This window comes from Spermophilus citellus (genome assembly GCF_964194105.1).
Source record: "Spermophilus citellus genome assembly, chromosome: 2".
Classification (NCBI taxonomy): Eukaryota; Metazoa; Chordata; class Mammalia; order Rodentia; family Sciuridae; genus Spermophilus; species Spermophilus citellus.
In genome coordinates this window covers 205,920,458-205,943,178 of record NC_138183.1, presented here as the reverse complement: position 1 = coordinate 205,943,178, position 22,721 = coordinate 205,920,458, and the positions used below count along the sequence as shown (strand labels likewise).

The window sequence follows — 22,721 nt, the reverse complement described above, 5'->3', positions numbered from 1 at the left end:
TTAACCTCACCCATGTGCAATGAGAAATAAAATAAAAACCAGCCCAGAACTTACCCGTGGAGTCCTCTTCCTTGGAAACGTGAGGTTGAGATAGTTATTAGAAATGGAGCATTTGGTCAAGCTGAGGTCTGTATTTTCTCCATAGTTTTTGCGCCAAGATTCTGTTGGGAAATACAAGCAAAACTGAGATTTGGAGTCTGGGCCCAGGAGGTATTATAACCAGGGGGTGTGGTCATATCAAGGTCCTTCTAAAAGAGTTACCTCACCCTGGACTAAAGTCTGAGAAGGGGGCTGTTGTGGTTCCTATCGTGACCTCCCATAATGGAAATGATGCCTATCATGCAGATTCCCTGATACACACAGAGTCCCCAAACTGAAGTCGCCCCTGCTGGCCTCAGTGTCAAAGGGAAGGCAGCAGGCAGCTCCGGAGCAGAAGACAGAAGTGTTAGGAGAAGGCAGACTCGGGCTCCAGGGTAGAGGTGGCCCAAGGGGCTGGGCAACATCCCGTGCAGGTGCTTACCCATGGGCCTCAGTGGGGAGCCCTGGAAGAGCTCGTAGAACTTGGACAGGTACATGACCATGCTCAGCTTGTCTGGCTCCTGGGCTGATGCCATCTCTTTTCCCGTGGTCACTGGAGGGATCCCAAATTCACGTTCAGCCACGTCAAATGCCAGCTGGTTGTTCTCTACGGCGTCATCTTCATTCAGAGAGTCAAAATTGCTGGAGAATCATTACAAGGTGAAGAGGTTCAGGGAGAGGTGAGAAGATGTCTAACCTGTGAGGAGCACTGTGGGCTGACGCTCTGCCAAGTTCCAGAGACCCCAGCCCGTGTTCCAGAGTCCCAACCACCACCCCAGATCTGAAGAGGCTGGCCCCACCTTTCTCAGTCTGGGAGCAACCAAATCAGACAGGCGCCATGATCATGCATTGAGCCTGAGCTGCTACTCTAAGAAAATGGGAAATTAATGAGCTACTTATTATCATTTCCCTTCTGTTTCTACTTTTTAATTAAAAAAGCATTTAGTATTTTTTTTTTTTTTAGAAACCAAGTTATATACACCACATAAATTAAAAAGTGGGATTCCCATTTCCTCCTCATGACAATCTTGATTCCTAAAGGTGTGGACCAATGCTATTCGGTAATTTCCATCAGCCTCTTCAGATGGATTTGCATTGGCTGTGAGGCTATTCTGCTGTCAATATAAACATGTCCTGCTTTGGATATCACAAAGTGTTTCCGCAATGTAATCTTGTCTTCCCAATGACTTTGCCATCATTCTGCCCTTATAGACGAGGAATCTAGAGCTCCCAGAAACAAAGTGGCTGCCCATCTACACTCAGCTAATGGATCTGGGTGTCCAGCACACGTCTTTTGACTGTAAGCCCCTCATATGGTGCCCAGATTTAGGTCTTGCCCTACTTCTTCTCTTGGGGATAGAGCTCTGATTGTTCACATTGCCAGTGTGTGCCAACTGGGGTGAGGGCAGGGGGAGAAGGCAATCATTCAGCCTGAGCCAGTTTTTGTCCTTATGTATTAGGGTCACAGATCAAACCCATTACCGATGAAACAGTCTGTGCAAAGGGAAAATCGCAAGTTTAAGAACAAACTCAAATGGAAAACATGCAGAGAACTATTGATCCAGGTGTGGGGTGTCTGCATTCAGCCAAGCCACCTTAGTGTCCCTCCTCTCCATGGTCCAGCATGGGCCCCAGACTCACATCAGATCTGGCCGGAATCGGTGGATGATGGCACACAGGGCCAGGCCACTGCGCCAGGATGTGGTCAGGTTGGTGACATTGACGTGCCGGTAACCCTCGGTTTGCTGCTGGCACCAGGTTAAGAGCTTGCTGGGCCGGATGTCTGACTCTGCAGGGAGGGGAGCACAGGCAGTGAGACCTGGGGTGACCTCAGGAGCTTGCACCAGGGCTGAGAAACAGGAAGAGCTGCAGAAAGGGAAGGGGCTGGACGTGGGTGCAATTCCCCGTGGGCTGCTGCTTGGGGGCCTGATCAAGAGGATAGCTGGAGGGCAAGATCCTGGGACAGGAAGTTGTTCCCCAGTAGAGTCCCTAAAGCCCACTGTTGCCAGGTCCCAGACCGGCGGCTGGAATGCAGATCCTGTCAACAACACGGTCATCTTCTAGGAGATGATGATATGGTGCTACAATAGAGGGAGATGCAGGGGGGTGTGGGAACATGTGAGGGAGTGGGCCCCGTGGTGGCCCAGCAAGGAGAACTCTGCAAAGAAAGGGTCCAGGGATATGCATTTGAGCTGGGTCCTAGAGAATGTCTAGGAATTCATCGGACAGAAGAAGTCATTTTAAGAAAACGGGACCCTGTCATGGCAAAGAACCTGGAAAACCCTGCTGTGTTTGTGGAACAGTAAAAGAGTTTATTAGAGTCAACAGTCTATTGGCAGCAGGGCGCGGGGTCTGTGGAGGGCTGGGTTTGCCTAGTGAAGGAGAGGCAGCAAGGCAGAGGCCGCCGAGTGTCTCTAGGCAGGAGGGACCTGAGGAAGCTGGATGCTGAGGAAGCTCCTCACTGAATCATCCTTCCCCGACATTAAGCACCTGCCTCTGCACTGTGTCAGGCCCGGGAAGATCAGAACTACGAAGCGCTTGACACTTAGGGAGATAAGACCCCATGTTGGAAATGAGGGAAGAAAAATAAGGCCTGTGAAATGATCCCCCAGGCCATCTTCCTGTGCTAAGGGTTCCACGCCCATGAACCCTAACTCTCCAATGGTCCTGCCCTCCTGCTCTTGGTCAACCTGATGAAGAAGCTGCCCAAGGTCTCACAAGCACAGGTGACAGAGGCACAGTTTGTCACCATAGACACTGAGCAGGTCTCCTCCTCCCCTCAAAACCCATCCTGGTGACCTGGTCAGGGCTGCTTACCCCGCCTGGAGAGGCTGATGGACCTCCTCACTGAGTCCGCTCTCTTGAGAGGGTAGCTGTCCAGCTCCTTGGTGATGTACAGATGCTTCACCTATGAGCAAAAGAGGCTGCACGCTTGCCCACCATCTCCCCCAAGTTCCCGTCTCAGGGCCTCTGCACACAGCCCAGCCCTGCTCACTTCCTGCCCATCCTTGCTTCCCTCCATTGCTGAATGGCAGGATTTTTAGCAAGGGAACCCAGGCCACCTGAGTCCTAGACAGGGACCTCAGATATCCCCCAAATGGTGGGGGGTAGGTAAACATGGCTAATTGGCTAATTTTTAAAATCCACACCATTTTTAGTCCTATTGACTGAAGAGGTTGGGGGTTGTGTGGCTCTGAATCAATGGGGGAACAGTGGACTCCAGAATCCCGGGTGGTGAGGAAGAGAAGATATTTGGCCTGGTAGATTATTTGAGAAAATCATGATCAGTATTGCATGTGCACAGTGACAAATTAACACATGTAAATATATGCACATACATGAATAAATTTGCATACACATGGTACATTTTTCCAGTTCTCTTCTGTGGGTTTGAAAAAAAATGCTGTCTATATTGCTCTCCTGTGTCTCCCAGGGAGAAGAACTAGTTCCACCCTTGGGCCAAGAGGCCTTATTGGCCTCAGTCGCAGGAATGTGCTAAGATTTTTATGAGACCCTCTCCTCCCTTCCCCAGACTGACCCAGACGGGCCCAGGAATGGACTTACCTGATGGGGCCTGACACAGTGGGAGTTGAGGTTTGGGTACCGTGTCCCTGGGTCCAATGTGTACTGCTCAAAGTTCTTGTTGATGTTCTCTGGAGTGGTTTGAGGTAATAGCCGGTACAGACTTTCTCTGAAGAGAGGCAGAACCCAGAGGTCAGGGATCACTCTGGCCCCCTCAGACACTTGTCCCCACCTTCTCCCACCTCTCCCATCCCCCTATCCCAAGGCTTCCAGATGAGAATGTGTAACTCTTCCCTGAAATGCCTGGCACTCCCAGTTTTGAGATCTGCCACATAGGAGGGACAAAGGGGCCAAGAGGAAGGGATGTGTGGGTGGCAGGAATGCTGGCCTCCTCCCTGAGAAGGCTGGGACTCATGGCTGGAAGCACAGCAACCTGTGGTTTAGCTGTGACCACCACTTAGCCCTGCTGCCTGCGGTGGCCTGTTCCCCAAGGCCACAGACTTCCACACCCAAGACCATCAGCAGCCTGTCTTCCTGCCAGCCCCGCCTTTTCCAGTTCACCAGCTGTTACAGCCACGTGGCCAGCACCAGGGTCTGGGAGGAAGCCCAATATCTCAGCCATGGGAGAGGGAGGTCAGAGAACCCCAACACTATTCTGGAAGATGCCCTTTAAGTAAATCTCTCTGGGTGTTGGGTGAATGAGCAACGTCAGGGATCCCCAAGTTTATGGTTGCCCTAGATGAAGATTTTTTCTTTGGCATCCAGGACCTAAGACCTTGGCCACCAGGAAAAGTCACTGAAGGAGGTAGATGATGATGGATAAAGTGTCCTTGGGGACCTTGATGATTAAATCAGGCCACACATAGGAAGACAAATGAGCACGAGACGGAGTTCCCAGGTACAGCCAATCTTGCTCTGTCTCCTGCCTGATCCTCTGACCCCCTGACCCACCTGCTAGGAGTTCTGCTCTAAACCTCACCTTTCTGCCAGCAGCTCCAGGGGAGGGGTGCCCTGGTCCCAGCTCTTCACCATCCATGCTGTGTCAAAGGCTGCCAGGAAGCCACGGGCGCAGCCTGTGCCCATGGGCCAAAATGGCTGCAAGAGAACACATGCAAGATTCTGGTTGATACTCACGACTGCCAGCTTCCATCCCACTGTCAGCCTGAGAAAGGCAATGGTGGGACAGTGAGGGACAGAGCAGCAGCCCTGCTGACTGTACAAGGCCGCCCTAATTATAGAGAGCTGTAGCGCAAACTCAACTGCAAAGGGCGCTAGGACATGAGCCAGCAAAACTGCTCAAGGGCTCGGGGAGAAGGATACGTCATGGAAGAGCTGCACGTATGCAGGGAGTCTGATCATGGTCCCTCTGGAAACAGTGTGGACAAAACTCAGGGGCTGGAAAACGCTGATGGAGGAAGAGCCCATCTGGTTTGGGTGTAGCACAGAGCACGGCAGGAAGGAAGGCTGGGCGGGACATTGGGAAGGTGGGTGTTGGATGCTCAAATAAGGAGCCGAGGAGAGTGTCTACGCACAATGGTGAGTGAGGACCACTTCAACCAAGCTGAGCCCAGTGCACTTGTCATAGCACCTAAAGCATGGTTTGGACTCTGACTCTGTACCTGGGATCAACACATACACATGGTTTGATCCGTGCTTACATGAAGATAAAATTTGATCCCTTCTGAAAACATCCACTCAAGCTAAGGATTCGGATACTGGCAGGTTTGATCAGGGAAGTCAAGGCTGGGAAACCACACTGGGGCTCCCAGGCTTCTCTTGCACCCTAAAAGATCTCCACATTGAAAGGTCACAAAGGGCCACCCACATGAGTGAGGAGTCTTTGCCTGGCTCAGGGTACACATGCTCTGAGGACAGCCCAACGGTCCAGACCAGGCTGCCTAATTTTGTACTTCAACAAAGAAGTCAGCCTAGCTGGGTGTGGTGGCACATGCCTTTAATCCCAGCAGCTTGGGAGGCTGAGGCAGGAGGATCATGAGTTCAAGGCCAGCCTCAGCAATTTAGTGAGGCCCTAAGCAACTTAGTGAGACCCTGTCTCTAAATAAAATATAAAACAGCTGGGGATGTGGCTCTGTGGTTAAAGTGCCCTTGGGTTCAACTCCCAGTACCAAAAAAAAAAAAAAAAAAAAAAAAATCTGGAGATGGGAGAGAAAGTGCTCCCACCCACGTGCAGGCAGGAGGGTTCTTTGGGATTCAGTGAAAGGGCAGGCCTGGGGCCAGGTGGCCCTGGCAGAGTCCTGACACTGGCTGAGCCTGTCCTTCCCAGAGCTGTGTGACAGCAGATGCTGCCAGCTGGAGTTAAATGCAGGGATCTGTCTCTTTGCAGGAATGAGGGGCTCCACACACAAGCGTTACCTCGAGCAAGCTGTCACCCACGAGGGCCACCAGCAGCTGGTGCGACTGACGTTCACGCACCAGGGCTGCGTTCTCGGATGCGTACATGGAGGTGAAGTCGAACATGGCCACATCGGGCTGCCCATAGTGGTTCATGGCAAAGTCTAAGGACGGCAGCTGGTAATTGGTGGCAAAGTCTGCAGCTTCCCTGGCGTAGGAGAGCAGGTTTTCCTGGTTCACGTTCTCGGCACATAGCAGCATCTCTGTGTCGATGTAGTCCTAGGGAAGACCAGAACAGTGCAGCAGCCTGCCCCTCTGCAGGGTAGGAGTCACATCCTCTCTAGGCAAAAGGACTTGGCCTGGGCCTACACAGTGAAGCTAATCAAAACAGAAATAGACAACCAGCATCGAGGGAATAGGGAGGAAGCCAATCAGCCAGCTGTGAGGGTTAACACGGTTGTGATTAAGCATCAAATTTGGCTTGGAGCTTCCTGGCATCCAAGGCAAAAGGGAAATGCGATATGTTACAGGGCTTTCCTTATCAGAAAGAAGGAAGCATAGCTATTCCTCGGGGGAGGTCATTTTTTCCTGGCACTAAATTCTAAAAGATCTGTCTCACGTAGGAATTTTGACAGCAAGCACCGAGAGTTGTAATGAGCAGTGTACTTGATAATGGTCTTACAGCAAATAAGAAACACATTCCTCATGACTGGTTCTTGCGATAACTTCTAACACAATTAAAAGACAAAGGAGCAAGTCAGTAAGTGTGATTTAATAATGGACTCAGCTAAGCTAATGTGATCCAGATACGTTGCACTGAGAAGTCAAAAAGTCAGGGGGGTGGGATGGGGTGCTCGGCATAACACTCAAACTTTCTTTCCAGAATCAGATACTCCTTTCCTGAGAGGCTGAGGGCTGCTCATGGCTTGGCTTTGCTCTTAGGGTGTTCATTATTCTACTTCCCTGCGTGGGGTGGAGCGCTGTGAGCTTAGAGGACAAGGAGGTCCAACCATCCTGGTGGTGCACCACAGGACGTCAGAGAAGGAAGAAAGCAGTGTAGACCAGACCCAGAGACTACTCTGCTCATCAGGTGGCAAACTAAAAGGCCACGTTCCAAGATGACACAAAAAACATGGCGGGGCATGGTGGAACACACTTGTAATACCAGTGGCTTGGGAGGCTGAGGCAGGAGGATTGCAAGTTCAAAGCCAGCCTCAGCAACTTAGTGAGGCCCTAAGCAACTCAGTGAGACCCTCTCTCTAAGTAAAATATAAAAAAGGTCTGGAGGTATGGTCAATGGTTAAGTGCCCCTGGGTTCAATCCTGAGTACCCGCCCCCACCCCGGAAAAAAAAAGGAAAAAGAAAAAAAAATCATATATGCCTCATAGGGTGAAGAAGTGGCCCATAGGATGGACACAGGCTTTGCAGTCAGCAAGGGCAATGGGTCAAATTTCACCTCTGTGTTCATTACCTATATTGGGAAAGTCATTTAACTTGGTGCTGAGCCTCCGTTTTCTCATTCTAAAATGGGAGTAATGGAATCTACCACACGGAGCCACTGAAGACTGAATGAGACTAAGTACGTGAAATCTCAGGCCCATGCCTGGTATGTGGGAAGTGAATGGAAATGGATGAAAATGCCTGTCCCCAGTAATTCATGGGGACCCGAAAAGTGGCATGTGGTGAAATGCAACCTCTACCTGCCCAAGGTGCCAGCACAAGCTTTTGCAGGTCCCAAGAGGCTCAGCCTCACCTGCACCCACAGTGACCTCCTGTTTCCGTTTTCAGAAGAGCCATCATTTCAAACACCTTGTTGAACTTCTAATATTTCCACACTCATACCACCATTCCCAAATTGCTTCTAACATTGGTCCGAGAGTCCTTTGTCGGTTCTGGTGTTGAGATGGAGTTGCAGTTAGTTGGGGTTTTTATTTATTTATTTATTTTTGACACCTATTCTTGGGTCCCATGCTCACTGGCCTCCCTGGAAGGAGTGGTGATGAGAATCAGGAGAACGGCACGTAGGGGGCGCACGCACACTTCCCCTCAGAACATGCCCGGGCCCCCTCAGGGGGACCATGAGCTACACGTGGTGCCACACTACAGTGAAGATACTGCCTGGTGCAGACCCCAATCAGGAATGTGGGCACGTGACAGAGGGAGCAGACCTGGGCTTGGACCTGGATCAGAGCCCCCCTGGTGCTGCTGTGGGGAGTCCTGGGCAAGGGAGTTGGAGGCAGAACCCTCAAGAGGAGGTAAGAACAAGGACAATAGGAAAATCAGGGCAGAAGGGCAGAGAACGGGATTTTAGATGAAGTGGGCAGGCCTGGGTGGTTGTTCTAAAATACGGTAAAAGTGGGGCAGGAGGACACATTTGGGCCTGATTTTCCATGGCCTGTAGGAAAGACTGAAGGGAGACTGGATGCTAAATTAGAGAGATGGGACAGTCGGGGAGGGAAGCCACAAAAATGAGTGAAGGGTGAGGGATCCAATAGGAAGAAGAGTTGCCCCATTGCTGAGCTGGATGGAAGAGAAGGCGGGCAAGGCCCACCCAACCCTTCACAGGAGGCAGGGCGCAGCACAGAGACAGCCCAGATGGGGACCCATGCCACACTGCAGTGAGAAATGCCTGTGGTGACCACAGCCTGAGTGGGCATGGGCCAGGGAAGAGGGGCCCGGGGAGGCTCTGGGATGGATCTACTCCTTGGGGCAAGAGAAAGCTCAACACAGCTGGGAGCCGAGAGGCAGGGTTTCTAGAGGAGAAATTTTACTCTCCCTTTAAGAACCATGAAGGAAAGCCCAGGGATCAGCTGGAATAGACAGGGACCCAGGTAAGGGAGATCTCTTGTCCAGAGGGCAGCCAGTCATTCAACAGACACTTATGCAGCACCTGGGACACCTGTAGGACGACGCTGACCTACATAGGGAGAGGATAATGAGGAGGACTTGTCCTTTCTCTGGAGGCAAGAGAAGAATGCCAACGTGAGCGGCTGGGTAGGTGGGCCACACACACGCTGTAGAGTTGGCCGGACACTGGAAACTCAGGCCAGAGCTCCTAATCCCAAGCAGAGTCCTGTTCTCCCATGTCCAGCCTATGGCCTCTGATTTCTAGATGTGAGTTTGTGCCGTGGCCCTTGAGGCCCTTGGCACCATCTCAGGAGGTTGAGGAGTCCTCGGGGGGAGGAGAGGCCTTGGTGAGGTTATCACAGGCCTGGGATCCACTCCCAGCTCCCCAAAGCCACCGTGTAAGCACAGCAGATCATACTCTGGGACCTGCACCATGAAACAGAGCCCAAGATGGGAACATGGAAGGGCTGCGATGACTGCCAAGGAATCCAGCCACCTTGAGCAACGTGTCATTGCCTGGACAAATGCCCTGGGATGACCTGAAGGTGACCTTAGCATCCCAGGAGTGTGGGGCACTCGGACAGTGAAACGCAATACCCCAGTCACACTCCGGCAAAGGTGCCTACAGCACCTGCACCCCACACGCTGGCCCTGCCCTGCACTGCTTCTGACAGCCAGTGCCAGACTCAGGGGGCAACCTCAGGAGGGCCAGCTGTAGGGCAGCAGAAGGGGGTTATGCTGCCTCCCTAGAATGACCTCTGGGCAATAGACACCAGCTTTGAAGCCCAGCACTTGCATCTCTGAGGGTGTGCTCAGCCAGCCTCACCCGGCAGCCCCTATCTGCAGCCTCCATCCATAACCCAGGCTCTCAGCAAAGACCTGAGCCAATGTGGAGGAGACCCAGGGGAGGGCTGGGTTACAAATGCCACCCGGCCAGCTGCCAGCACAGGCTGGCGAGAAGAGAGGCACATTCTTCTCTGACAAGCAGCAATGAATAGTCACCATGCTGCTTGGGCTGTAGGCCGGCACCGGGGAGCAGGCTGACCTGGGGCTGCACGATGCTTATCTTGAGCATGCAGTGGTGGCGGTGCAGGTGAGAACAGGGGCTCTGGGAGGGCTGAAACCTGACCAGAGGAGCTACAAGTCCAGGGCCCACCACTCCATATGCCTCTTCCCTCCAACCTTGTTACTTGAAGATGCAAAGCCACAAAGCAGAAGCCAGGAAGCCAGCAGGACAAAAAAGTGGGTGTCCAAACAAGATTGAGAAGTTATGGAGGGAATTTGTAAACCCATCACATGCCAGGCGCTCCGTGTGTGCGTATGTATGTGTACATGAATGAATGTATACATTGAAACACACACACACTCCACTCAAGAACGCTTTCCGATAGAAATCATTCCTATTTTGTAGACAGGATGACTGAGTTTCAGAAAATAAAAAATGAACAGTTGATTATGAGTTAGTATGTGGCAAATAGCGAGCTTTCCCCCATTCCACAACAAGGGGACACAGCATGAAACTTTCAAGTGAAAGCATCTCTGTGTTCTACCAGGACAATCAGCCCCCATCTGTCTCCATGTGACCTTCCAGTGAAGACTTGGCTGATCCACACTAACACCAGCACACAGCTCTGCAGAAGCCTCTCTCCAGGCCTGGGCGTGGCTCCTTTACCGAGCACTCATGCAATGAGAAGGGCGGGGAATGGGGAAAGTGGGAGGCCCCTTCTGTCTCCTCCCTGTGCTCAGTTCCTGGCAGGAGAGTGTCTTCTCCCACACCTGCTGGTGCTGCCAGCCCAGGTCATAAAGGGAAAGGCAGGTGAGAAATGAGCTAAGGTACATACATTAATGATGACACCTTTATCCAGCAGACTCTGCTTCTTGGCAGTCATGACAAAATAGTGGGTGCTGTCCTTGTAGTAAACAATGTTCTCAAGATCGATCCCTGAAAAGAGAAGTGTTCAGACCCAGGTTACTTCCCCAAAGCCGGCTGAGTGCCAGGAACTGTGTTTTGCCTCATTACAGATCTCATTATTATTTTTTATGTAAACAAGAAAATTTATTTTCATACCATTCTAAGGCTATAAGTCCAATATCCTAGACTTAAGAGATCTCAGGGTTGGTTTCTACTGACACCCATCCTTAATTTGCCATGGCCACCAAGGATGGCCTTTACCCTGTGCAGGTGTATTTTTTTTAATTGATTTTATTATTTTTTTAAATACACGACACAGTGGAATGGATTACAATCCTTATTACACATATAGAGCACAATTTTTTTTGTATCTCTGGATATAAAGTATGTTCACATCAATTTATGGCAGGGCTCATTATTTATCTGCAGAATCTTCATGCAAGACTGAGTTTAAGACACAAGGCTGAGAAGATAAGAGAGAACCCAAAGTTACCTGAGTTTTACAGCTAGCATTTATAATCACAGAAGGACATTGTTGTTGTTTTAATTCACAATATGCACAGGGGTTGTGAGCCAGTATTTCTAGGGTGGAGCTGAGTAAGATGTTACAGAAACTGGTGGACCTGGCCATGGAAGCTAAACAGCAATGATTTGAATCCGAGCCTGTATGGCTCTGAGCACTATCCACTGCGCCCTCCATGTGGCCAGAGCTGTGGAAATTCTCCTCAGGCTACACTAAGGGATGCTCCTACCATTTCCCTCCTTGTAAGTGAAAACCCAGGTGCGGCAGTAGGAACAACTCAGATTTAGAGGCCTGGTGTATATTTTTTTTGCACTTTGGGTTTCTGCAAAAACCACATTGAGAAATGAGAGCTTAGTTAGTTGTTCTCAAAGTGTGGTCCCTAAAAACACAGCTTATCAGCAGCTTATCCAAGACCTACTGCATCAGAAACTCTGGGGATGGGGCCAGCACCCAGGGTTTTAACAAGCTGTCGGGGTGATTCTGATGCATATTTGAGTAGGAGAACCACTGCACTAGTTTATTTGAAGGTAGAGGAAGGAACAGACACCTGGAGACCCATCAGCATGCCACACAAGGGAGTTGGGCTGGGCAACTGCAGGGACCTTTACTACAGAGGAGTAGGGAACAGCCATGAATGCAGAGGACCCCCAAGAGAACCAGAGGAAATGTCGCTGTCACTGTGTGAGGGCACTTTGTGAAACAACGGCCCAAGGCGACAACCTCAGCAAAGTTTAAAGGAAGCACATTGAAACATTCAATGTCCCGTCAGAATTTATTACTTGGTGGTTTAAATATCTGTTTTCTTGGCTTTGAGGGAAAGGAAGTGTTGGAGAATTTTTAAATAACCCAAAAGTATGCAAATGCTGGAAGGAAATATTAAAACTCAATGAAGTTATGCAACGGTGGGGAAACTCAAAGGGTCACTGGATGCATTTCATTGTGAACAGCGAGAGGCAGTCTGGTTCCAAAATTAATCTCATTCCTGGAAAATAAGTTTAAAGATAGATTCAACAGAAACAGTCTTATCTGCAACAGTAAATCGTGAAAGGTTTAAATCAGAGGTCAGCAAATATTTTTCAAAGGGCCCGATGGTAAACATTTTTGACTGTGTGATCCATACGGTCCCTGTTGTAAGAACTCATGGAACAGGCACGGTTGTGTTGTCACCAACTTTTACTTAGAGACATCAAAACTTAAATTTCATGTAATTTTCATGCATCAAAAAATATTAAACTTGTGATTTTTTTTCTTTAGCAACTTTCAAAATACAAAGTCATTCTTTGCTCAAAGACAATATAAAAAAAAAATGCGGCCAGCCATGGTTTGCCAATCTGGGGCTTAAAAGCAGTGACACCTCCTTGGTGAGATGTTCCACTGCCCCCAAAACTGACCATCTGGAGGACTATGTTGAAAATGTGACATTGAATGAGAAATATGGGCGATATCTTAAATGTGACTCTGAGTGAGAAAAGCAGAAAAGCAGTGAAGGTGCTGTACCGGGGGTCAAAAAGCAGAAAATACACATTGTTAGTCAACTTAAAAAAAAAAAGCAAGATGTGGCTCAGTGGCTAAGCATCCCTGGGTTCAATCCCTAGTACTTACCCCCCCACCCCCCCAAAAAAAGAAAAAATCTGGAATTTATTTAATTGGGAACAGGTGGTTCATCCCTTGCTTTCCCCTCACTTTGTTTTCTCCGCCATCCTTACGGCTGCCTGACCTGTCACTTTATCTGTTTATTGATTATCTCCCTCCATAGCACGAATACAGGTCCTGGGGAGGGAGGGATTTGGTCTCCTTCATTGGTCTAACTCAGGCCCCAAAGCAGTATCTGGCACATAGCAGCCACTAAGTGAGTGAATCAGCACCTCTGTTCTCCAGGCCCATGGCTGGATGTCAAATGCTGCCCGGGAGTGGCATCCCTGGATGTCCCTTGGAGTGTGGCAGCTGGCGTGCAGCATGTGTGCTTATTCAGGTACTACCTGCAGGTTCCTGGCTCCCAGAGCACCCCTGAGTCTCACACTGGCCCGGGTGCAGCGCTGACCATCTTGCATTAGGGCACTTTATGTGGATCCTTGATGGTCAGGGAGCTATGTCGGGGTGGGGGAGGATCATGCCGACTTTGACCTTGCTCCACAATACTGAGCACTGGCACACTGCAGGCACTCGGTAAATGTCGACAGAGTTAGTGCTTTGTTATCCATTTTCAGGTAAAACATCCAGAATGCTCCATCAAGAACCCCTTGAAGGAACGCTGCCCACTTATTACCATAAGGAGAAATCTCTGCTTTCACCCTCTCAGTATGAGTCTCCCAGTCCCAGGAGCCTGTGAAGCCACCGGGCCCCTCTAGATACCCTAGAAAATATGGACAAGAGCTGGTTGAGACAGAGGTGAAGGTCTCACCTGTTTCTTCTTTCAGGTCCTGAAAAAATTTCTGGTTGAAGATGAAGGCCACGCCGCTGATCTCTTCCACCTTGGCCTCCGCTGTGCTGTTTCTGTTTATGAAGTTGGCAGTGATGGCAATAGCCAGCTTCCCCCGGAACTCCTTTCTCCTGAACCCTGGGAGAGGAAGGAGACAGTGGAGTCAGTCTTCTGGGTTGGGCACGAACACTGAAAACCATCATGGAGAAAGTCCTCCTCAGTGCCCACGGGCCAGCGAAACCAGGCCTCTAGGCCTCTGGAGGACAGGAGCCCGCAGAAATGGCAGGTTTGCTCCCAAGAGGAAACAACATGTCATGAGAGTCTTGCAAAGTCAGTGGGACTCTGTCCTTCCCTAAACCAACACCCTGATTAGTTAGGCTTGGCAAAGGCCCAAGTGATCTTCTCCAGCAGGTAACTAGTCCCAGAGCTCACCCTTCTACAGAGGAGCCCCCTACTCCAATATGATTGACGTTCTCATAGGGGAAAGAAGGACACACATGTGCCCAGGGGGAGACAGACCATCCTGTGAAGATAAAGATCATAACCCAAGGGATACCAAGACTGCAGCAAACACCAGCAGCCAGGAGAGGGGCAGGGGACCCATTCTTCCCACATCCCTCAAAAGGAATTAACCCTGAGGGCAACTTGGTTGTGGACTTCCAGCCTCCAGAACTACACCACAATAGCACTCAGTTTGTGGTACTTCCTTAGAGCAGCTGTGGGAAACTAATATACTAATTCCCAGTGACAGGCACTTAGTACACATCCAATAAATATATTATGAACACAAATTAATTTAGTACTCTAATTCCTTATGGCTCTTCTTAAATTTTTATTTTTTGTTTAAATTGACATAAGATCATTGTTCAGGCTTATGGCGTACGATGTGATACTTGATACATGTATGTAATAAGCAATAATCAAATCAGGGTAATTAGCTCATCTCCTCAAACCTTCATTATTTCTTTAGGCAGAGGCCGTTCAACATTCACTCTTGTAGCTCTCTTGAAATGTATATTACATTGACTGTGTAGGACTACATAGGACTACATCCTTAGGGGTCTTGGTTTTCAATGGTTTATATGAAAACTTGTGTTGAAAGGCCGTGATGCAGGATCACAGCAGGTGGTCACAGCTCAGTGGAACCTTCTCCTCCTCTTCCTTTTCCATCTAGTTTTCCTGTAGTCCTGAATCCTCCCATTCCCACCCCAGACATGCTGCTCAGCTGCTTGATTCCAGGGCCCAGTAGCTATGGTTTGAATGTGTCCCCTGCATTCCTGTGTTAGAAGCTGAATCCCCCCATTTATATGTCACGGTCGCTGGAGAGGGGCCTTAGGGAAGCGATTGTGTCAAAAGGCTCTGCCCTCAAGATTGGATTCATTCGTGCATGAATTCGTGCGTTGACAGGCCATCCTGGGAGCTCTCTCGGTCAGCTGGTTCTGTCTTGTCATGGGATGCCCCCTGTCATGTTAGGATGTGGCACGAGAGCCCTTGCCAGACTCTGGTGCCAGGCTCTTGGTCTTTCAGCTTCCAGAATCATGAGCTAAATAAACCTCTATGTTTAATAAATTTCCCAGACTCATATATTCTATAATAGCACCAGAAAACAGGCTAAGACCCTAGTCACACAGACACAGACCTGCCCCAGCATCACCTTGGGAATTCCCTGCACATCCTCTCACCAGGTACTCCGGCCTCATGCTGGTGCCCAACCCTCTGCCCAAAATTCCTCTGACCGAAACCTTGGGTTTCTACTTGGAACCTCTCCTTCAAGTTGTTCCTCATTAGACCTTTGTCAAAGTTACAGGAATGGTTATTCACCAAAACAACATAGGAAATCCAGAGTACCACATCCAGATTGGGAGCTAGAATTGCCTAAGTTGTCCTGTCAGATACTGGGTAGTGACTGTGAGGGAACAGAAGTGACATCAGAAGGTGGCGGTGGTGGTCAAGAACACCCAGGGAAGGGCCTGAACCAGAAGGACTAGACATCCTGAAATTTCTGTCAGCTCTTTCAGGGCACGTGTCCTGTGCTCAGGGGGTGCCTTCCCCGTCAGACACTGGCAACTTGTGGCCCTCAAGGGGGGCAAGCTCAAAAAGCAGTGTTGTCCCTAGTCTAAGAGATGCCATTTGGGGGCCGTATTCATTATGACTTGTGGTTTTCAATCAGTACTGCTACTATAAATCAGGACACCCAGAAGCCTAATTGATTCGGGGTCTGGGATGTTCGTGACTGCTGCATCTCCTACTATTAGGGTTTCTCTCTCACCCAAACTGGATCTCACCCCAGGAAAGCACACTGTGCATCCAACTCTAGGACCCAGTGAAGCACGGTTTTGTACGGTGACAGTTTGGCAGAACTTATCTAACTGCCCAGCAGTGGGTGTGCTTAAGCGTTGTGGAAAGAGCTGGGAGAGACTCTTTCTCTACCTCCTTCTGTTAGCAGAGCACTTGAATGTGAACAAACACCATTAACCGCATGAAGTGTTTGTCCCAGATGAAGTACTTATTAAAGTGCTCGGCACCCTGGCTTGCACATCAGGAGGTGCTCAATAAATGCAAGTTGATTTTTCCCACAGCACTTAACCTTTATAAAGCATTTTTACATATCAGTGAGTCTGGGAATCGCCGAATAGGTGAGTCTCCAATCCTCAGCACAGTGCTCTGAATGGGTTCTGCTACTTTCAGTTTAGAGCTGGGAAAACCAAGGTCCAGAGAGCATGAAATGGTTGCCCTCTCACTCCAGGCCTCTTGGAGCCCTGCCCACCTACCTCAGGCAGGATGGGACACCTGCCCTCTGAGAAGCTCCCCCAGCTTTGGCACCTGCCATCTCACCCACTGTCTCCAATCCCTCCCACTCTCCCCACCCCCATCCCAAGAGGAAGAGCCCTCACCTTCCAGGGTGTTCCTGCGGCCATCAGCACCAATGATGACGTCAAACTCGAACTCCGACAGGGCGTGGTCTGCAGGCAGGAATTCTGCCCGCCAGCCAATTTCTGCAGGACACAAAGGGGAGATGAGTGACAAGGAGCAGTGGGAGGAAGGTGGTGACAGCTCTGTGTGTTGGCCATGAGAAATGGACAATGCTGCCCAGGCAGAGCCTTCAGGGGAAGGGACAAGGCAGCCCACAGTCACGTTCTACTTGGCATCTGCTGGCTTTAGTGTCGGTGCAGCCCGGGACAAAGTAAACCAGCAACGCAGCTCCATGCCTAGTTTCACTGGCCTTCACTGGAAATTTATCCCAAACGATTCCCAAACTAGTCCCCCGTGCACAGTATTTTTCTCACTAGATTCTGCTGTGTTCTCTTCACATTCCCCCACATTACTCAGTACCTTCTTAATGCTAAACGGACCCAAAAGAATGAGAACAAAAACAATTTGTATTTCTACTTCATGCTCAAAATGTTCTGTTGTGGAGTTCGCTGCCTTGGAAAAAAAAAACATTTTCAGGGACAGCCTGTGTGTCTAATAGAGATGCCGGTCAGGAGCACACGTCCCTGAGTGCCAGGTAATAAATAGTGTCCCGCTAGAAAAGCCAACAAAGGGCTCCCTTAAATTCTCACAAATGTTGGGCAGAGGGAAGGAGAAACGAGGTATACCCCAAGCAGGAAACTGGAGGTTTCCAACAGTACCTGGCTCAGAACTCTTAGCCCCTCCTGGGCAGTAGAAGATGTTGACAGTAAGAAAGATGCAGAGGCTTCATGAACAACCTCTCTGACCTCAGTGAGTCTAAGGGATCTGAACTTAAATAAGCATACTAAAAGAAGCAAGAGAAATGTTACTAAATAGGGTATATCTATATGGGTGAATTTAATGGCTTATAAGTTAAAACTCAATATGATTAAAAATATTATTGATGGCGGCTGGAGTATGGCTGAGCAGTAGAATGTGTGAAGCACTGGGTTCAATCCTTAGCACCACATAAAAGTAAATTTAAAAAAAAGGTGCTGTGTCCATGTATAACTAAAAAAATTGACTGAAAAATACATTGAACCTTTATCTCATAGTTATTCTAGAAGCCTCACTTTCTGTACTAGATTTTGAAATACCTTGTGGGTCCAACAGGTGCATCCACACACCTACGTGTGAACTCTCATGCATAACTTGGAGTGCATGTGAATGAACTTCACCAACCACCAAATCTATGTCTTCTTTCTTGCTATTGACTGGACTTAATTTGTCAAAATAGCATCTCCTAAGGACAAGGCCACCAAATTATAGGTTTGATGGCTTAATAATAATCCTACCCTCCTCCTCCCTGGAGGGTAGGAGCAATAGCAATGGTCAAAAAAGGTAAACTATCCTTGGCTGGAAGTGTGCCAGACAGCTCTCAATAAAAATAACTCTCACAGAAGCACCCTCTGACAGCTGCAAGTGTAGCTTCTGGTTTGCAATATCTGACTTGGAGACAGAAAAGGAAAACTACACTGTACTTTGATTTTCCTGATCTTCAGGAGGCTCCAGAACCTTCACGAACTCCACGTTCACATGGATTTCAACTCCCAACATCAGGGCCACCTTGAATAGGATGAGCTGCAGTTGACGAATACCTGTTAGGAAGACAGAGGCGGAGAAGAACCATCATTAGCACCTCCTGTATGCAGAACACCGCACAATCACTGCTCAGGGATTACGGTGTGGCAATACACCAACCATGATCATCCCTGAGCACTGATTTTGGCGACAGACACTCTGTGTTTTATAGCAGCCCTTTAGTACCATCATTATTCTCATTTTTATCTATGAGAAACTAAGGTTAAGTGACTTGCTTGAGGTCACACAGGAGCAGAACTAGAAGTTGGGCCTGGATCTGTCTGATTCAAAGTTCCTGCTCTAGCGTTGGATGACGCCCTAGGGAGGGGGGCTTCGTCTCTCCTGCCTCCTTCCTGAGCTGGGCTCTGGGCTTGGTAAGGTAAAGATGGAAAGAGGAGCCCACAGAGAAGCGAAGAGCAACAAGGGAGGACAGTGATCCAGTGGCTCATTGTGGGGAGGCTGTGCCCAAGCTCTTTGCCCTCCAAGGGTAAGTAAGGGTCAGGTTCTCCACTTCCTGTTTACTCTCAAAATTCTCCCAATGAGTAGAACCTCATTTCCCTATTTTGACTCCCGCCATTCTGTACAGATGGGCATCCCTCCAGGTATTTTTCCACAGAGTGAGCAGTTCTAAACTCTCCACGGGCCTCTCTGTATTTCACAGGTTTAGCTCATTTAATATTTGTTGAGCATCTACAACGTGTCAGGTGCCAGGCTAGGCATGGGAGGTGGGACACACCCTCTAATGGAGGAAATACAGGTAAGAAGAATGGAGCCGGGCACCGTGGTTGTGGGTGGTGGTGGTGGAGAACAGGGCCTGAGCTGGGGTCCTGGAAGCTAAGAGAGGTGGAACCAAGAATATCAAATCTAACAGGAGGTCAGGGAAGTTGGGGGCAGGAGGCTTCTGCCGACTTGGGTGGTGGGGAGAGATCGGGCTGTCATGGGGGAAGGTGGGAATGAATGGTGCAAGAGCCCACCTCTTTCCAGAATGGACATTCTGAGGTAAAGATGGTCCTGGGGCACACACAGAGGCCTGGAGGGTCAGTGAGACATGAGGAGCAGGAAGGCCTGTGGGAGGAGCAGGTAAAAGGAGGGGAGGGAGCCAAGGCAGGGTTGTGGTCTGAGAGGAGATGTCCAGGTCTACCTCTCGACTGTAGGTGCAAGCAAGGAACAGGTGAGCAGGCAGGAGGAGGCACAGGGGCTAGAGCAGGGTGTGGCATCAGTGGCCGCTCTTCCCCAGAGTGCAGGAGAGGGACCATCTGCTAAGAGCAAGAGGCTGGGGTGAGGGTGGGAACCACCTCAGTGGGAAGTGGAGGAGGTTGCTAACACAGGACCTGCCAAGAACTGCTGAGCAAGGCCAAGCACAGGATTCAGCTGGGGCAGGGATGGTCCGAACAGAAGCCAGTCGGTGGGCTAGGAAAAGCCCCAGCCACCTCTGGCCACAAAACTCCTTCAGGGGAGGCCTGGCCTCTCCTCACAGGGCCAAGGTTCCTGGTCTCTCTGGTTCCAGCACACAGTAGATGCTCAATAAATTTCCCCTGCCAGTCTTCACAGGGACCAGAGCTCCCCTCCACAATAATGGTTCTGAATGTTTCACTCTCATTCCCAGAGCCTTTCTGGCACTTCTTTCCAAGGTCTAGGGGTGAGATGGAGCCTGTGGGTGAGGGCAGGAGGGGCTCCCTGCTGGGAAGCCCAGGCCACAGCCCCGGGCCCACCAAGCCTGCTGGGCTGTGCTGCTTCCCAGGAGGGCCTGATAAGAAGTGGTGTTCAATGTCCTTGCTCTACATGGGTAATGAACACCACACATTCTTCCAAGGGTGGGGCAGAACATCCTGACCGCTGACGCTGCAGCTTTCTGGGCAAATCCAAATTTCTTTCCACTGGACTCTCGGAATTTTCACATCTCAAAGAGGGAATAAACTCTGAGGCCACTGCTGGCGAACTCTCCTGTGTCCAAACAAATCACGCCCTGCGTGGTGGATATTTCCCTCTCGTCATTCTCACCCGAACTCTGCTCCCCTTCCCCACACCCATCCCCACAGAAAGCCCTGGGTCAGGGAAGGCAGCTCTGGAGTCCCAAATCTGGGGACCGTGGCTGCCTCTTTCTCACTGTACATGCTGGACGCAAAGCGTTTCCTGAGTACCTACTATGTGCCAGCATAGTGTTAGGGTCCAAAGCAGGCCTTCACCAAATACACCAGTTGGAAGCATGGATCCTCCAGTGATTTCCCAGAGGGAACTATCTGGGCCTTCTAGATGCAGAGACAAACCCAGGGAGGATCTTGACCTTCCTGGAGCACCACCCACAGTCTCTACTCACTGATGTGGTCAATGGAGCCGGCGCAGAACTTCCCATAGAACTTCTTGGCTCCCAGGCCCCTTAGGTCGTGGATGGTGAAAGGCCAGAGGTGCAGCACATTGTTCCGGGAGAAGGTGTCCCTCTTCTCCACCACGACCACTTTGGCTCCCAGGTAGGCCAGCTCGATGGCAGTGCGCAAACCACATGGTCCTCCCCCAACGATGAGACACTGCAGAGTAGAGGAGAGATGCGGGGTGACTTCTTGCATCTCGTCAGTGGTGTAACTGAGGAGCAAGCCCCAACCCACCTAAGCCAGCCTGCGAGGCACGTGCACACCGGCCAGGGCCTACCATTCCTCCATCCAGTGCACATGACCTGTGGGCCGACAGTGCACCAGTCATTGCACAAGCCCTGTGGGGACGCAGAGGTACAGAGACTTGGGGAGAAGGCACAGCAAGATGTGCATGAGATTTAGAGTGAAACTGAAACCAAGTTCAAATCCCAGATCTGGCATTTGGCCCTTGGGTTTCCTTATCTGTAAAGTGGGTCTGCAAAGAGTCATTTTTCTTTTCGGGGTTATCGTCAAGATAACTTTATTTTATTTTATTTTTTCAATTTGTTCTAATCAGTTATACATGACAGCAGAATGCTCTTTGATTTACTGTACACAAATGGAGCCCAATTTTTCACTATAAAAAAGATAACTTTTTAAAAGTATAAAGTACATCTTTGTGATCTTGAATTAAGCAATAGTTTATTTGATATAACACCAAGGGCACAAGCAACAGAAGAAAAAATTGATACTTTGTCAAAATTTAAAACTTTGTCAAAATTTAAAACTTTGGTGCTTCTAAGGATACTGTCAAAAAAAGGAAAAGACATCCCTCCAGGTGAGAGAAACTATGTGTCAATTATATATATCTGATGAGAGACTTGTATCCAAAATATGCAAAGAATTTTTACAATTCAACAACAAAAATACAAACAGCCTAATTAAAGAGGAAACAAAGAATTTGGATAGACATTTCTCCAAAGAACACGTACAAATGGTTGGTAAGTACATGAAAAGATGCCCAATACCATTAGCCACCAGGGGAATGTGAACCAAAGCCACAATGAGATGTCACTTCATACTCCATACTAAGATGGTGATAATAAAAAAAGAGAATAAAGTATTTGTGAGGAAATGGAGAAATTTGAATCCTCATTCATCACTGAAAGGAATGCAAATGCCGATGTGAATAGTCAAATTTAGGGTGACCATGTGGGCCGGCAATTCAACCCCTATGTATGTACGCAAGAGAAATGAAAACACATGTCCACACAAAAACCAGAGCATGGATGTTCATGGCAGCATTAGTCACAAGAGCCCCAAAGTGGAACAAATGTCCATTAGTTGATGAATTTACAAAATGTGATGTGTCCTTACAATAGAATATTATTCAGCTTTAAAAAGGAATAGGTTTGAATGCATAATGAATCTCAAAACACTGGGCTTAAGTAAAAAAAAATTGAGGCAAATGGGTGTGTACTATATATTTCTACTTATACAAAATATCCAGAATAGGCAAATCCACAGAGACAGAGAGCAGATCTGTGGTTGCCAGGGCTGACTGCTACTGGATGCAGAGCTTCTTCTTAAAATGTCTGCACAACTTTGTGAATATAAGAAAACTACTGGCTTGTATAGTTTAATTGGGTGAATGTTTATGTCTTGATAAAAAATTGCATGAGAAAAAAGCCTACGGTAGAGAGCCCGGCACACACTGATGTAAATGTTGCTATTGATGAAATCTAGTCCCTGTATTCTAGGAAATCTCAGGCCAGAGGTAAATTCAGACTTGGAAATAAATAACTGGAACCTCATGGGGTTAGTTCGGGAGCCCAGAAAGGGAAAAGCTCATCCTGCCTAGTTTTTTTGGAAATAACTTCACAGAGAAGGCTGTTTAAGAGTTTTTATTAATCATTGCAGCCTCCATATGTCGAATTCTTACTACGTGTCAGATATTTCAAGTGCCTGAGCTTTCATCCTCATGACAACTCTAAGGACCTGTTATTGCTCACAGGAAGGAACTATTACTATGCCCATTTCACAGATGGGGAAAACAAGGCACAACACAGCTAGGTGACTGGTCCAGGGTTTCACAGATTGAAAGGAATAGCACCAGGATTCGAACCCGGGTGGTCTCATTCCAGAGCCCATATGCTGTCCTGCTTCCAGCTTGCCAGGAATAATAAT

At 49.1% G+C, this 22,721-nt stretch overlaps 1 protein-coding gene across 6 annotated transcripts in view; it reads right to left on the bottom strand.

The window, feature by feature from the left end:
• Positions 1 to 22,721, bottom strand: part of MICAL2 (microtubule associated monooxygenase, calponin and LIM domain containing 2) — a 215,296-nt gene that overhangs the window by 114,546 nt on the left and 78,029 nt on the right. For all 6 annotated transcript variants that reach the window (XM_081263018.1, XM_081263017.1, XM_081263014.1 and 3 more), the window contains 12 exons: positions 20,504 to 20,711; positions 18,087 to 18,203; positions 16,548 to 16,649; positions 13,636 to 13,791; positions 10,641 to 10,741; positions 5,974 to 6,231; positions 4,580 to 4,695; positions 3,643 to 3,769; positions 2,896 to 2,986; positions 1,720 to 1,867; positions 521 to 720; positions 55 to 161 (listed from right to left, as the gene is read on the bottom strand). In XM_081263018.1, coding sequence (XP_081119144.1) covers positions 55 to 161; positions 521 to 720; positions 1,720 to 1,867; positions 2,896 to 2,986; positions 3,643 to 3,769; positions 4,580 to 4,695; positions 5,974 to 6,231; positions 10,641 to 10,741; positions 13,636 to 13,791; positions 16,548 to 16,649; positions 18,087 to 18,203; positions 20,504 to 20,711 — 1,731 coding nt within the window. The remainder of the gene's footprint in view (positions 1 to 54; positions 162 to 520; positions 721 to 1,719; positions 1,868 to 2,895; positions 2,987 to 3,642; positions 3,770 to 4,579; positions 4,696 to 5,973; positions 6,232 to 10,640; positions 10,742 to 13,635; positions 13,792 to 16,547; positions 16,650 to 18,086; positions 18,204 to 20,503; positions 20,712 to 22,721) is intronic.